The 17493-nt window shown below is 37.4% G+C and overlaps 1 protein-coding gene across 1 annotated transcript; it reads right to left on the reverse strand.

The window, feature by feature from the left end:
• Positions 1-16019: 16019 nt before the first annotated feature.
• Positions 16020-16994, reverse strand: LOC106836041 (olfactory receptor 8A1-like). The gene has a single exon (XM_014848648.3). It carries the CDS (start codon positions 16992-16994, stop codon positions 16020-16022), a length of 975 nt encoding a protein of 324 aa, XP_014704134.2.
• Positions 16995-17493: the final 499 nt, after the last annotated feature.

A 17493-nucleotide genomic window follows, 5' to 3' on the forward strand; every position in this document is an offset into this window, starting at 1 on the left:
AGAGAGTGGAATGATATATTCAAAATATTAAGGACAAAAACTGTCAGCCAAGAATACTCTTCCAGTGAAATTATCCTTCAGATATGAAGGAGAAATAAAAGCTTTCCAGACAAACAAAAACTGTGGGAGTTCATTGCCACTAGATCTACCTTACAAGAAATGTTGAAAGGAGCCTTCCTACCTAAAACAAAAAGGTAAAGCTTTCGAAAGCTTTGAGAAGATGATAAATAGGCAGAATCAGAAAATTACAACTCTATGTCAGAATAGGTTAGTAAGTACTTAATTATAATATAATGGCTAAAGGGAAAGAAAGTATAAAAAAACCTGTAACCATTTCAATTTGCTAACAAACTCACAACACTAAAAAGGATAATTTGTGACAACAGCAAAATAGAAGAGTAAAAGGAAAAAGATGGTACCTGCATAGGATAATGGAGATAAGATGCTATCAGCAGAAAAAGGACTATCTCATCCATGAGATCTTTTATACAAAACTCTCATAAGCACAAAACAAAAAATCAGAGCAGGGTCACAAATCATAAATAAAGAGGAAACTGAGAAAAACACTACAGAAAACACCAACTGAAATGGCAGACAGAAATACAAAGAAAAGAAACAATGGAAATATAGAACAACCAGAAAACAAAAGATAAAATGGCAGTATTAAGCCCTCATATATTAATAATCATTCTAAATGTTAATAGATTGAATTCTCCAATCAAAAGACACAGAGTGGTGGGATGGATTAAAAAACAAGACCCAACAATATGTTGCCTCCAGGAGACCAGTTTCAGCTCTAAAGACAAACATAGGGTCAGAGTGAAGGGATGGATGATGATACTCCAAATGAATGGCAACCAAAAGAAAGTAGGTGTAGCTATAGTTATATCAGACAAAATAGACTTCAAGACAAGGATTTCAAGAGACAAAGATGCACGTTATATAGTGATGAGAGAGACATACCACCAAGAAGACATAATACTTATTAATATATATTTACCTAACATAGGAGAACCAAAGTTTATAAAACAACTATTCAGTGACCTAAAGGGAGAAATGACAGAACACAATAAAAGTAGAGGACTTTAATGCCTCACTTATATCAATGGATAGATCATCCAGACAGAAAGTCAACAGGAATCATTGACCTTAAATGAAATACTAGACCAGATGGAGTTAATAGATATAAATAGAACATTCCATCTAAAAGCAGCAGAATATACACTCTTCTAAAGTGCACACGGAATTTCTCAAAGATAGACTGTATGTTGGGGGAAAAGGCAAGCCTCAATAAATTTAAGGAGATTGAAATCATATCAAACATCTCTTCCAACCACAATAGTAGGAAACTAGAAATCAACTACAAAGAAAAGGCTGGAAGTAACAACTTCCAGCATGTGGAGACTAAAGAGTGTGCTACTAAACAACTATTGGATGAATGAAGAAATCAAATGAGAAATCAAAAAATACCTTGAGACAAATTAAAATGAAAGCACAACATACAAAAACTTATGGGATGCAGCGAAGTGGTACTAAGAGGGAAGTTTATAGCAATAAAGAACTAGAAAAAGAAGAACAAACAAAGCCTAAAGTCAGTAGAAGGAGGGAAATAGTAAAAGTCAGAGCAGACATAAGTGAAATAGAGACTGAAAAGAATAGAAAGGATCAATGAAACTAAGAGCTGGTTTTTTGAAACAGTCAACAAAATGGACAAACTCTTAGATAGACTCACTTAGAAAAAACCAGAGAAGGTTCAAATAAATAAATTCAGAAATGATAGAGGATAAATTACAACAATATCACAAAAATACAAATGATTATGAGAGAATATTATGAAAAGTTGTATGCCAACAAATGGGATACCCTAGAAGAAACTGATAAGTTCTTAGAATCATACAACATTCCAAAAGTGCATCAGGAAGAAACAGGATCTAAATAAACCATCCACAAGTAAAGAGATTGAAATAAAAATAAAAAACCTCCAAAAAATAAAAGTCCAGGATCAGATGTCTTCTTTGGTGAATTGTACCAAACAGTCAAAGAAGGTTTAACACTATCCTCCTCAAAATCTTCCAAAAAATCAAAGGGGAGAGGATACTTCCTAATTCATTCTACAAGGCCAATATTACCCTGATACCAAAATTAGACAAGGACAACACAAAAAAGAAAAATTACAGGTAAATATGACTGATAAATTTAGAGGCAAAAATCCTCAAAAAATATTAGCAAATCAAATACAACAATATATTAAAAGGATCATACACCACAATCAAGAGAGATTTATTCTAGGGATGCAGGGATGGTTCAACATCCACCAATCAATCAGTGTGATACACCACATTGACAAAATGAAGAATAAGAATCACATGATTATCTCAAAGGATGCAGAGGAAGCATTTGACAAGTTTCAACATCCATTTGTCATAAAAACTCTCAATAAAAAGGGTATAGAATGAACGTACCTCAACATAATAAAGGCCATAGATGACAAACCCACAGCCAACATCACACTCAATGGTAAAAACTGAAAACTATTCTTCTAAGAATGGGAACAAGACAAGGATGCCCACTCTTACCACTCTTATTCAACAAGGTATTAGAAGTCCTAGCCAAAGCAATTAGGCAAGAAAAAGAAGTAAAAGGATTCAAACTGGAAAGATAGAAGTAAAACTGTCACTATTTGTGGATGATATGATTCTATATATAGAAAACCCTAAGGAATCCACCAAAAAACTATTAGAAATAATTAACAAATGTAGTAAAGTTGCAGAACACAAAATCAACAGGTGAAAATCAGTTGCATTTCTATACACTAACAAAGAACTAGCAGAAAGAGAAATCAAGAAGAAAATCCCATTTAAAATCACAACCAAAAGAATAAACTACCTAGGAATAAATTTAGCCAAGGATGTGAAAGACCTACACACTGAAAAGTGTGACTGTTGAAAGAAGTTGATGAAGGCATAAAAAATGGAAACATTTTCCATGCTCATGTGTTGGAAGAATAAATATAATGTAAATGTCCATATTACCTAAAGTGATCTACAGATGCAACACAATCCCAATCAGAATTCCAATAACAATCTTCCTAAAATTTGTGTGGAACAACAAAAGACTCCAAATAGCAAAAGCAATACTGAGAAAAGAGAAAAGAGCTGGAGTAATCAAAGCCTCATGGTCCCAGCAGAAAAACAGATACATAGATCAATGGAACATAATTGAGAGCCCAGAAATAAAACCACACTACTATGGACAGCCAATTTTCAACAAAGGATCCAAGAATATACAATGGCAAAAGGAAAGTCTCTTCAATAAATGATGCTGGGAAAACTGGACAGTCACATGCAAAAGAATGAAAGTAGACCATTATCTTACACCATACACAAAAATTAACGCAAAATAGATTAAGGACTTGAATGTAAGACTTGAAACCATAAAACTCCTGGAAGAAAACATAGGCATTAAACTCTGTGACATCACCTTAGCAGTATGTTTTTGAGTAATGTGTCTCCTGAGACAAGGGAAACAAAAGAAAAATAAATAAATGGGAGTAAATCAAACTAAAAAGCTTCTGCGCAACAAAAGAAACCATCAACAATATGAAAAGATAATCCAACAACTGGGAGAAAATACTTGCAAATCATATATCTGATAAGGGATTACTTTCCAAAATATGTAAAGAACTCAGCAACAACAAAAACAAACAACTCCATCAAAAAATGGGCAAAGGATCTGAATATTTTCCCAAAGAAGATTTACAGATGGCAAACAGGCACATGAAAAGATGTTCAACATCACTATCAGGGAAATGCAAACCCAAACTACAATGAGATACCACTTCACACCCAACAAATGGTATTATTGAAAAGAGAAGAAATCACCACGGTGGAGAGGATGTGGAGGATAGGGGACCCTCATACACTGCTCAGGGGAATGCAAACTGGTGTAGCCATTATGGATAACAGTATGAAGATTTCTCAAAAAATTGAAAATAGAGCTACCATATGATCAGCTATTCTACTTCTTGGTATTTATCCAAAGAACATGAAAACACTAATTTGAAAAGATATATGCACCCCTATGTTCATTGCAGCATTATTCATAATAGCCCAAACTTGGAAGCAACCTAAGTGCCCATCAGCAGGTGAAAGGATAAAAAACAAGGGGTATTTATATGATATGGAGTACTACTCAGCCATAAAAAAGATTAAATCTTGTCATTTGCAACAACATGAATGGACCCTGAGGGTATTACGCTTAGTGAAATGTCAGACAGAGAAAGACAATACCATATGATTTCACGTATGGGCAAGATAAACAAGCAAACACATAGATATGGAGAAGAGATTGTTGGTTACCAGAGGGGACAGGCGCAGTAGGAGGGTGAAATGGGTAAAGGGTCATGTATGTGTGGTGACAGATGGAAAATAGACTTTTGGTGGTGAACACAATGCAGCCTATACAGAAGCCAAAATATAATGATGTACCACTTTAATTTTATACGATTTTATAAACCAACGCGACCTCAATAATATAATAGTGATAAAAATAATTGGCATTCTCTTACTGTTAGAAAAAAATATTTGTTGAATGAATCAATGAATGTCACTGTTATTCAAAGACCCTTAGAGGTTACTCACTGGCTAACAAATTGCCTTTAGACTTAGCATTGTAGATTCTCCTTAGTGTGTTTCTGGTGTACTTTTCCAAAAGAATTCTTTATTTCCTTTCAAGAACCGCCTAGATTGTCACACGTATCATTAGTCTGTCCTATTTTATTGCTGAGTTGTAGTCCACTGTGTGAATATACCATGGTTTGTTTATCTATTTTCCTGTTGACGCCTATTTGGGACATTTCCCAATAGGGGAAATGTTTTTGGCTGAATAAAGCTGCTATGAACATTTGTGTGTGAGACACTTTGTGGACATATGCATTAATTTTGGGGGTATAAGACTAGGAGTGGAATTGCTGGGTCACAGGGTAGGTGTATGCTTCATTTTTGAGATATTGCCAGTTTTACAAATTGTTTTACCGTTTTGTATCCCCACTAGCAATATAACAGCATTTTATTTGCTCCACATTCTTGCTAACATTTTGTATTGTCAATCTTAAATTTTAGCTATTGTAATGGATATGTAGTGATAGCTCATCGTGGTTTTAATTTTCATTTCTTTAATAAGTAATGCTTTGAGCAACTTTCCATATGCTTATTGTCCATTTGAATATCTTCTGAAATATCTCTTTATACCTTTGTCCCATTAAAATTTTCCTAGTCTGTTATTAATTTATTGGTAGGAGTTCTGTATATAATGTAGATATGAGTCCTTTGACATATGTGTTGTATTTTCTTTTTGTTTGTGGTTTTCCTTTATTCTTTTTAATGATGTATTCCGAAGAGCATAAATTTGTAGTATTGATCAAATTGAATTTACAGTATTTTTCTTTTATGATTATTACCTTTTATGTTTAAAAAATTCTTTTTACTCTAAGGTCTTGGAGATATTTTTCTATTTTCTTCTCTAAACTTAACTTTTACATTTAAGTCTCTGATCCATCATGAATTAATTGTGCATGGTATGAAGTAGGGGCTGAGGATCATTTTTGTTTATATATAGAAATTTAGGTATTCGAGAATCACTTCTTGAAAATAATTCAAGCACTGAATTGCTTTAGCACCTTTGCAAAAGAATCAATTGCCCCTCTGCATATGGGTCTCTTTCTGGACACTATACTCTGCTTCATTAATCTATTCACCTGTCCTTCACTACTACACTGTTTTAATTTCTGTAACTTTATGTAATTCTTGGAACGAGGTACACAAGTCCTCCAACTTTCTTCTTTTTCAAAATGGTTTTGGTTATTCTAGGGCATTTTCATTTCCATATAAATTTAAGAGTCCTCTTGTCAATTAATACCAACATGTCTGCTGGTATTTTCACTGGTGTTGAATTGAATCCATAGATTATTAAGACAGACTTAACAATTTAACAATACTTACTTTTCCAATCCATGAACATGATGTGTCTTTCCATTTGTTTAGATTTTCTTAAATGTTCTTTAGTCATATTTTATAGTTTTCAGCATAGAGGTCATACATAAATTTTGTTAAATTAATTCCTAGACATTTTATTTTTTTGCTAGTATAAATGGTATTTTAAAATTTCATTTTGTAATTGTTTTTTGCCACTATGTAGAAATACTGTTAATTTATATGTTAACTATGTATTCGAGGACCATATTAATTAACTTATAAATTGTAGCAGTTTCTAGATTTGTTTGTATTTTCTATATACACTTACATCATCTGTAAATAAAGATGGTTTTATATCTTCCATTCCAATATTTACATCTCTTTATGCAAACAAAACAGGGAGAATGAGTTTATACTGGGAATCTTATCTGAGAGCATTTAGTTGTGAGCACTGAGCAGCTGGAAATTCAGTTATGAGCAGAGTTCAGAGAAGTGTGAGTGGAGGGCAGACGCAGTTAATGAGAACTTAGGATTACAGCCATGAACTGCATAAAGATGTTTTGGTCAAGAATGGACCGCATATACAATGATTGTCCCATAAGATTAGTACCATATATCCTAAGTGTGTAGTAGGCTATACCGTCTAGATTTGTGTAAGTAGCCTCTATAATGTTTGCATGATGACAAAATTGCCTATCAATGCATTTCTCAGAATGTACCCCCACCGTTAAGCAACATCTGACTGTGTATGCTTGCCATTTAGGCTAATACATTGTAGACACTGAATTATGTTATCCTTCTTTGAGAGAGTTTAGAAATTCAACACTTTTAATTATTGAGGCTGGAACATCTCAGACAGTGTTGAATAGAACTTGTGAAGTGGATATTCCTGACTTCTTGTTGACCTTAGGATGAAAGCATTCAGTATTTCACTATTGAGTTTGATGTTAGCTGTAGGTTTTTCATAGATATCCTTTCTCAGATTTAGGATGTTCCTTTTTAGGGTATGGATTTCTATTCCCACTTGCTGAGATTTGTTTTATCATGAGTAAGTATTGACTTTTATCAAATACTCTTTCTGCATCTATTGAGATGATTATATGGTTGTATTCTTTTATTTTAGTAATGTGGTGAATGATAGTGATTGATATTGTGACTGTTGATCCATATTCCACTTTTCCTACCATATCTTGGATTAATTGAGTGTTTAAAATTCCATTTTAGATTATTTATTGGAATGGGTATACCTCTCTCTATTATTTTTATTGTATTACTTATTTTATTTGTATTATTGTATTATGGTTGATTGTGCTGCCATTTTATATGTTTTACTTTTACATATATTTAAAAATCCACTGTAAATTATTTGTCGATTGGTTTAAATAGTCAAAGTAATTTGACTTCTTGAAAAATTTACAGAAATTTAGAAAATAGCCTTTTATATGCACCTACATATTTATTTTTTTCCAGTCTTCTGCATTTCTTCCTGCAGATCTGAGCTTTCATCTGGAATCATGTATCCCTCCTTCCCCTCATTTTTTTGTAATGTAAACTTATTGGTGAGAAATTCTTTCACCTTTTGTTTGTCTGAAATCTTCTTTCTTTTCTTTTTGAAGAATATTTTTGCTAGATGTAGAATACTCAATTGACAGGTTTTCTTTCAGTATTTTAAAGATGTCATTTCATTGTCTTTTGACTTCCCATTATTTTAAAAAATAAGTCTGTTGTCATTATTTTTGTACTTTTGAAAGCAATATGGCTTTTATCTTGGTTGCTTCTAAACTTTTTCTTTGTCTTTGGTTTCAGTAGTTTGGTACAATATGCCTAGCTGTGGTATATTTTGTATTCATATTACTCATGCTTTCCTGAACTTTTTTGTTTTGTGGAGTCATGTATATTATCAAATTAGGAAAAATTTCACCTATTATCTTTTAACATATTTTCCATCCCAGTTCTCACTCAACTCACCTTTTAAAACTCTGATTACACCTTTGTTGGACTATTTAACAAAGATTTTGTTTTGTCCTAAAGATTTTGGTTACTATGTTGTTTTTGATTTTTTTCTATCTATATTTTGGTGTGGATATTTTCTATTGATCTTTTTTGCTTTCAGTGATGCTTTCTTTGGCTTTGTCCAGTCTGCTATTAAGCCAACCCAGTGCATTCTTTATTTACAATATTATATTTTTCAATTTTGAATTTCTTTTGAAATTTTCCTTTAGATATTTTTATTTTTTTTATAGGTGTTGAAATTTGCCATCTGTAGGTAGATTTTTTATTTCTCTTATCTAAATTTAAATAAACAAATATCATAGTTATTTTAAAGTCTTTGTCCACTAATTGTGACATTCAGGTCACATGTGGATCTGCTTTTGCTGAATATTTTTTCTTCTTGATTATGGGTGGTGTTTTCTTGTTTCTTTCTATTTCTAGTAATTTTGATATTATGATGTTGATGTTGTGAATATATTGTAGAGATAGTAGAGTATGTCATTTTTCTTTAAAGGGTGTTGAATTTTGTTTGGGATCCACATCACTATACTTAATTTGGAAATTGACCTTAGGGAGAAAGTTAGATTGAATGTTGGCAGTTAATTTACTAGCAGATCACATGATCCTATTGAGACTTGGAATAGCCTTTGCTATGGTGGATCTATTTCATTTTTGCCCTTAGCCTGAGGGCTTAGTCCTCACTCCTAGGGTATGGAGTTCAGAGATTTCATCTTAATGTTTGGTTTGTTCACCAAAGCCTCTGCATTTTCACTGAGTCAGAATTCTAACATCTCCCTAGTCCTGCTCATCCTCTGTGATCTCTTTTCAGGTCTTGGTCCCCCAATAGCTATTGTCTCCTAGACCTATGGAGTCTTGCTACACTCATACAAAATTTATGATTCAGCTAAGAACTCAAGGGAGTCCTTATGCAGATGCCTGAGGGTCATTTTCTTTGGCTTCATCCTCTCCATACCTTACCCCACAAATTCCAGGTGTCTTAGCATCCTTGAACGCTGATCTTTCTTTATTCCACTAATAGAGACTGCTGCCATTTGCATGGGAGCCACTTCACTATGCTTAGTTTGGAAATTGACCTTAGGGAGAAAGTTAGGTTGAATCTGGCAGTTATCCTGTTTTCTTACCTTCTCTCAAGAACTTCATTCCTGTTTTGTCTGCTTCCCAAAGCTTGAAAATATTTGCTTTATATATGTTTTCCAGTCTTATAGTTGTTTATGATCAGAGAGTAAGTGTGACAACAGCTACTCTTTTCCATCCGAAATCAGAACTCTCTTTGCTTACTTTTTAATTGCTTCTTCTTTGCATTTGAGCCAAGGTGAAGGCCATATGGGTTCGTGTACTAGGACAGATTGAAAACCAGCAGAGTTAAACTAGCTCTGTGACCTTGGGCAAGTGGCTTTACTTCTTTGGATCTCCTTAGTGTCTTTATCTGAAAGACAAAGGTAAATATTAGTTCTGTGGATCCATAAGTTTCTGGCATTGGAATCACTTGGGAAGATTAAAAAAAATACAGATACTGTACTCATACCCATAGAGAATCTGATTCAGAAGGTCTGGGTGGAGCTTCCCAAAGTGTGGTCTCCAGCTTAGCAGCAGCAGCATCACCGGGAAATTTATTAGAAATACAAATTCTCAATCCTCGTGCAATCAGAAGCTCTGGGGTGCAGCCCAGCACTTTGTCTTCACAAACTTCCTAGGTCATTCTGATGCAGGCTAAAGTTTGAGAACCATCCCTCTGTCTACTGGTTCACAACTAATCTGGATTATATTGGGGTCCTGGGCCATGAAATCATTATAGTATCCAATCTCTCTTAGCCAAATGAAATTCAAAGTAATAGCTTAATATTTGAAATGACACAAAAATTGTATATATTCTGAAATTAAAGTAGTTGTTAGCTTTTTTTTTATTGAAAAATTGTGGAGATGTTTTCCAAAATCTTTTTGGTGCCGTGATTTACTGGTGCCTAAGCTCATGTTTCGTCTGCTTTTTCATTATTTCCAGCCCAGCCGAAAGTAATGAAACCTGGTCAACATATGAGTCACACTTGGAGCTGTCGTGCTCCAAATCCCAGGCAAAGAGAGGAATAAGGTGGTGGAGACTCCCCTGTTGGATGGTGTAGTGGCAGCAACACATTGGAGGGGAACTCCTGGGCCAGGGACATCAGCAGCAGGGGGAAGCCTACAGCTATAAACGTGACTGTCCATTGGGAACCAGGGCTCCTGAGAGCATGTGCTATGCAACTGTGTGTACAAGCAAGATACTGCTGATCAGGGGTGGGGTCAGGGAGAGTGCTGGCAGAGACAGTAGGAGAGATCCCAGGATAGGCAGGGCAAGGACACGATGGCTTCAGGCAGTGGCCTCTGAGCAGTTATCTATGCTTGGAGCAGGAGATGCTTCTCTAAATAACTGGCCAGGCCCCTGGTAATTAGAGGGAGGCTTGGTCTGAGCTGGTCTTTGCTGGAGGAGATCCAACTTCAGCTGGGACTGGTGTCAGGCTGCTTACCCTGAGCTGTCCATGAGCTGGGGACAGCTTTGGGCTAAACTCTCACAAATGAAAACTTTTTAGCATGGTGATGAAGAAAGGGCGGCCAAGGGGCAAGACTCTATGTATTTGGTGTGGAATTTGAGTGGAATTTGCTTAAACGTATTGAAAATTCTCATTTTATGGTTTGGAATGAGAATGGAGCCCCATGACTGCCTGGGATTGTTATACCTGCGTTTTGTGCTTTTTTCCGATGAAGGCTTTAGCTCTGGACTGTAGTTCCTATTCCAAAACGGCTATGCATTTTGATGCTAAAGGCTGTCCTTCCAAAGTGTCTGCCCTGGACTTTTTCCAAGCTGTTTCAAATACATTAGGTCCTTCTGAAAAGCTCCAGAATGCATGTCTGGGTATAGAGGTGGAAGGGGCATGAACTTTGAAAGCTGCAGTCAAAAGATCAAGGATGGTAGTATCATCTTTTCACCGTGGAACTTTTGAGAAACCGAAGATACAAACATATAATGGTCAGACTATATATTAAAATAGAATTCTTACCCACAACCTCTGCAACAAGCAGCCCAGGAAGCAAAACTTCAGCCTCTGCAATAATCAGCCCAGAATGTGTAGGACTCATTGACTGCCAGCTTCCCTAATTTTTGCCCTCACTTCCAACCTGGGACCAATCAGAGAGAACCAAATATTCTGCCCAAACCAATCACAAAGGATGCCCCATTTCTAGTTAGCCTGCCTCCAGCTTCCCCATGTCAACAGCCTTGAATCAAAGCACATCTGGAGTCTTCCCCTTTCTTCACATGCCTCCGCCTGCTTATGAGTCTCCACCAAGAGCAAGTGACAGTGGCTGACCCTCATGGTATACAAAGCCTTGAATATATAGCCTTTTCTTGTTCTCATTTGGTGATTTTTGTTTATTCTACACTTGGGACAAGTCACTTAGCCCTCTTTTTCTTATTTACAGATGGTATGTACATGATCTCATAAGATTGTGAGCATTGATTGATACTGAGTGTTAAGATGCTTTTTATTTTTTTAAAAAAGAACTACTTTATTGAGGTATGATTGACATACAAAAAGCTGTGTGTATATATATAAATACTAATATATAAATAAATATATACTTAATGTATACAGCTTGATGAGTTTGGAGATAAGTATATTACACCCATGAAACCATCACTACCATCAATGCCATAAACATATGCATCACCTCCAAAAGTTTCCTCCCAAAGTGTTTATTTTCATTTTTTTTGTGATAAGAACACTTAATGTAAGATCTACCCTCTTAGCAAATTTTTAAATATACAATATAATATTGTTAACTGTAGGCAAAAAAGGAAGAAACCCTTTGAAGTTTAGGCTAAGGACTTTTCAGAGGACACATCTGTGAGAATCCTCCATGTGTACATTCCTTCTATCTCTAATGGGATGAAAAATGAATCAGAAGCTTATGAAACACTCAGGTAGCCTTCCTGTCTTTTTGAGCGAACACTATGCCACAGACATAATAAGGGGAAAAAAAGCCTGAGAAAGATGAAATAAAGTTTGTCTTGAATTGAGTATGACTTTCTCATAAAGAATGATCTGCATATGTATCTGAATTCATTCTTCAAAAAGAAGATGCTTTGTAAACTGTAATATGAGGGACATGCATATCTTATCTCAATAGTGGGACCTGCCCTCTGGCAGAGGAGAAGCAGCTATGGGAGGGCATGTGGACAAAGGTCACTTCTCCCCATGGTAGTCTTCTGAGACTTGGTAAGAGGTGCCCCGTCCTCAGCCCTTCTCTGGCTGTGCCTGTCCCCAGGGGGTGAACGGATCCAAGGGGATATGTCCAGCCTGAGCCGATGTACCTCCTCTGGGCTTTCATTTCAGTGTGCGGATACCAGAATTCTCTGCCCAAATACCCTGTACCTGGTTATAAGGCCCTTCCCAAGGCCCATTCCCCCAAAGGCAAACCACACAGCTGATCGTTCACCCCTAGACCAAAGGGCTGGCCCAGGGGGTGGCTAAGTGCAGGAGTATGGACGGAGCTTGGATGTGAATTATGTGCATACTGTGGAGTGGGACAGAACTGGGAGGGACCAGTGGAGGGGGCAAGCTGTGGCTGTGGGCAGGGGTCTGGGGCCAGGGAGAGCCTTCCTTTAGTATCCTGTTCTGGTGTGAAACTCCTGGAATTCTGAGATTTATAAGTTTGAACCTGGACTTCTAGTTTTTTGTAAAGGTATATTTGTTAAGGTAGGAAGAAATAAATATTTAACATTTTGTTAGCTTGATTGGTTTTTTTTTTTGAGGAGGATTGTCTCTGAGCTAACATTTGTTGCCAATGGTCCTCTTTATTTATTTTTTCTCCCCAAAGCCCCAGTACACAGTTGTATATCCTGGCAAGGTCATTCTAGTTCTTCTATGTGGGATGCCACCACATCATGGTCTGATGAGCCATATGTAGATCCGCGCCCAGGATACAAACAGACAAACCTGGGCCGCCAAAGTGGAGCAAGTGAACTTAACCACTCAGCCATGGCACCAGCCCCTAGCTTGATTTTTAACCTGTAAATATTTAGAGAATCCTTCCCCAAGCCTCACAAATATTAAGGGTGGGCCAGCCCTGTCTCCCTGTTCCACAGTTCAGTGGCTAGCTCTGATCCAGGGCTGCCTGGGTGTGTTGACTAGTATGCACCTGGGGGCGGGTCTAGAAAAGGAATTTTTATTTGTTTCCCTTTTCCCCACACCCTACTTCTGTGCGTCTTATCTCTCTGGGTAACCATTCTAACCTGCTTAATGCGTATTTTATGTTCCTTTATTTTCTTTCTAAATGTGCTTTTTTTCTGATTTGTTGCATGTAATTTTAATATATATAAGTAATATTGTGTTTCATATCTCATTGTCTTTCTTACTTTTCTCACTCAGCCCTAGAGCTCTAGGCTCTATTGCTTATAACTAACCCTTTGCTTCTAACTGCTGCAAAGTCTCCACTGCAATTTATCTATTTATTTACCCAGTGGTGGTTGTAAGGAGGTATCTCATTGTTTAATTTGCACTTCTCTGATTAGTAATTGGTCTGAGCATCACTTCACAAGCTTGTCGGGCACTTCAGGTTTTTCTCTTCTGTACAATGTTTGTTCTGTATACCTTGCTCATTTTTTTCTGTTGATGTTGATATCTTTCTACTTGTTGATTTGCAGGAGTTTCTAATATGTGCTAATTAGATATCTTCTTCCATTCTGTTTCTATTAACTCTATCCCTGGTGTCTTTTAATGAACAAAGTCCTAATTTTTGATATAATTAAATTTACCAATTTATTTTACTTTGTAGTTTCTCACCTTCAGATAAGTTATTTTCCTACTTTTTTTCTAACTAGAGGGGATCTATAATGGTAGAGATGTCATCATTTTTGTTGTTGTTTTTGGTGAGGAAGATTGGCTCTGAGCTAACATCTGTTGACAGCCTTCCTCTTTTTGCTTGAGGAAGATTGTCCTTGAGCTAACATCTGTACCAATCTTCCTCTATTTTGTATGTGAGATGCCACCACAGCATGGCTTGATGAGCAGTGTGTAGGTGTGTGCCTGTGCTCCAAACCCGCAAACCCCAGGCTACAGAAACTTAGCATGGGAACTTAACCACTATGCCACCAGGCTGACCCCGAGATGTCATCTCCTGCTGAGAAAGTTTAGGACAGAATGGGTAGAGTAGCCACTTGGGGATGGTTCTTTCAATATCAGTTCCATTCTCCTAGTCAGGTTAAAAACTAAAAATTGTGTATCCTAGATTCCCTTGTAGCTAGAGCACTGGGGTGTGAATTGATTTCTACTAATTTATGTGATTTTTGTGAGATTTGAAAAGTGGGAGTGAGCTGATTCTCACATTTCAGTGTATATCAGAATCATGTGAGTGCTCATTAAAACACAGATTGCTGAGTCTCACCCAGTAATTCTATAGGTCGGGAGATGGGACCCCAAAATTTGCATTTCTAACAAGTTTCCAGGTGATGCTCACCCTGAGTTTCTGTTATTTGCCTGTTTCATGAGTGTGGGAGGCAATTTTCATGGTGGTAGCAGTGACAGTGGCAGCAGGAGCTTTCTGACCTCAAGATCATATCTATTGTGGAGTCTCTTTGGCGGCTCCCTCACTCCTCCAGTCATTCAAAAATCTGTACACAGGTTATTCCTGTATTAAATCCCTTTCTGCTTGAGAAAACTAGAGTTATTTCTGTTTCTGATAATAAACCACTGCTTGATACAATAGTATACCAAAAATAGCTATAATTGACAAGAGGATGTCCATAAATCCATTGCCCAATATCAGGCTGCTGAGTCTAAAACAGGTGTCCTTGATATTGTTATAAGCAAGGGGAGCAGAGAGAAACTTTGTTCCATGGCCGTTGGATTTGCTGAGTGAGGTTGGCAGGAGACCTATAGTTATTTAAGCAGGACAAGGGATTTTGAAGCAATTTGTAATCTAGGGGGACAAATCATCCTGGTTTGTCTGGGACTGAAGAGAGTCCTACTATGTGGGACCTTCAGTGCTAAAACTGAGAGAGTGCCAGACAACCTTGGTCAAGTTGGTCACTCTAGTGTAATCTTTCCTCAGTCATCTTGAAGAAGTTACCTATAAAGGGGAAGAGGCTAGAGCAGATGGTAGCAGGTGTGGATCTGAGAAATTATTTTCAGGAGGTAGTTGAAATTGGAAGAGCCTAATTAGGGCAGGCTCAATAGCCTGTTCAAAGGGATTGTCAGCCTAAATTTAGCCAAAGGAATAATGTGTGAGAGCCAAGAGTGTGGGCACTGGAGTCACTTAGACTTGGGTTTGAATCCCAGTGTCTTTGTTTACCAGCTATGTGACCTTGAGCAAGTTACTAAACCAAGTTTCCATATCTGTAAAATGGGGGTAACAACAGTATCCCCTTGTTGTGAGGTGTAATTGAAATAATGCATATGCTGTGTTGCATGGCTCAGAGTAAGCATTTGAAAACATGTTAGTGGCTATTATTAATATTATTATTATTACTAAGGAAATTACATAAAAGGACTGGGTAGAAGTTCTTGGGCATGAAAAAGTAGAGGAGAGTGAAAGAAGAGAGGAAGAAGTCTGGATGAGAAGGGGCTGTGTAACGCTTCTTGGTGACTTTTAAAGTCACCTCTCTTTGCTTTGTGTACTCCCAAAGGAAAAAAAGTAAGAATCGGGTTGAGTAATATTTTCTATATAGAAAGTAGTAAAACAATGAATGAATTTTACATCAATGCTGAAAGTTTAAAATTTTTGTTAAATTACAATTAAGATAGTAAAGGTGTACCAAAGAACTCAGGATAGAGAAAATGGATCTCAAATGAAAGAAAACAAGAACTTGAAATCATTTGGTTTCAAACAGAAATGAGAATAGAAAGGGAGAAGGGAGGAAGAAGGAAGAAGTGGAGGAGGCATTCATTCAACCACGTAGAGAAGTGACTGCCATCATAGTTGGGCAACTATTCAGAGGGCTTCCGTATGGTGTTTATAACAACTTACTTTTAAACCTACGATAGAATAATAATAACATTTGCATCAAAACATTTTTCTCCTCAGTGTTTTCTGCACAGCAGCCTTTACTTCCTTATTCCTCAAGCTGTAGATTAAAGGGTTCAGCATGGGGATAATTGTGGTGTAGAACACGGAGGCCACATTCTCTTGGGCCAGGGAACTGGCTGTGGAGGGTTTTAAGTACATGAATGCAGTAGATCCATAGAATATCCCCACTGCTATAACATGGGAGCTGCAGGTGCTGAAGGCTTTGGCCCTTCCCTCTGTGGTGCTGATGTGGAGGATGCTGGAGAGGATGAAGACATAGGAAATAAGGACTGTTAAGCTGGTGACTATAATGTCAAATCCAGCCAAAAAGAAGACTACCATCTCAATGTCATAGGTGCTAGAGCAGGAGAGCTTCATGAGGGGGAGGATGTCACAGAAGTAATGACTGATGAAGAGCTCACAATAGGATAGTTTTAACATGAGGCCAGTCTCTATTGCTGAGCCAATGAACCCTATGGCATAGACTGCAGTCACCAGCAGGGTGCAGACTTGATGAGACACGATGATGTTGTAAAGCAAAGGGCTGCAGATGGCGACATAGCGGTCATAGGCCATCACCGTCAGCATGTAACACTCGGCAATGACAAACACAAGGAAGAAGTAGAGCTGTGACATGCACCCTGCATAGGAGATGACGTTCTTCTCTGACACAAAGTTCACCAGCATTTTAGGGGTAATGACAGAGGAGTAGCAGAGATCCACGAGTGACAGATTGCTGAGGAAGTAGTACATGGGGGTGTGAAGCTGAGCATTCAGACAAATCAGTGTGAACATGCCCAGGTTCCCTATCATGGTGACTGAGTAGATCCCAAGGAAGAGGAGGAAGAGGGGAAGCTGGAGCTCTGGCCGATTTGTTAATCCCCCGAGAATGAACTCTGTCACTGTAGAGTGATTTTCTGCAGCCATTTTCCTCAGGTTGGGACCCTGCAGGATGGGAGAGAAGAACCCCATGAAAAGCTGCCTCTTGGACTTTGTGGTGAAGGTAATTTTGAGAACTTGGGGCCAGCTGAGAGATCCTTGGCTCTTTCCTGATGCATCTTTCCCTTATCCTGCTGTTTGCTGGGAGGAAGACCAGACCCTGGGTGTTTCAAAGATATGGAGATGAGAGGAAAAGGGGGCAAGATCTGGAATTTTTATCATTTTTATGTTTCTCAAATATCCTAGAGCAGTGGTTCTTAAAGTGTAGTCCCTGGAGCAGCAGCACCAGCATCACATGGAGACATTCAAGATGCAAACTCTCAGGCCTCATCCCAGATCTACCAAATCAGGAACTCTGGGGATGGGGCCTAGCAATCTGCGTTTAACACTCTCTCCAGGTGATGCTGATGTGGGTGATGTTTGAGAACCCCTAGCCTATAAGGAACAAGTAGTATATTTCATATTTTGTAGTTTGAGATGTAATTTTACTTCAGAAATGAAATTTCCCTGTCATCTATGCAATTCCTGAATA

Source organism: Equus asinus, chromosome 20 (genome assembly GCF_041296235.1).
Source record: "Equus asinus isolate D_3611 breed Donkey chromosome 20, EquAss-T2T_v2, whole genome shotgun sequence".
In the NCBI taxonomy this organism is placed as follows: domain Eukaryota; kingdom Metazoa; phylum Chordata; class Mammalia; order Perissodactyla; family Equidae; genus Equus; species Equus asinus.

Coding starts and splice junctions, on each gene's coding strand:
- LOC106836041 (XM_014848648.3), bottom strand. CDS start 16,994: ATGGGGTTCTTCTCTCCCATCCTGCAGGGTCCCAACCTGAGGAAAATG.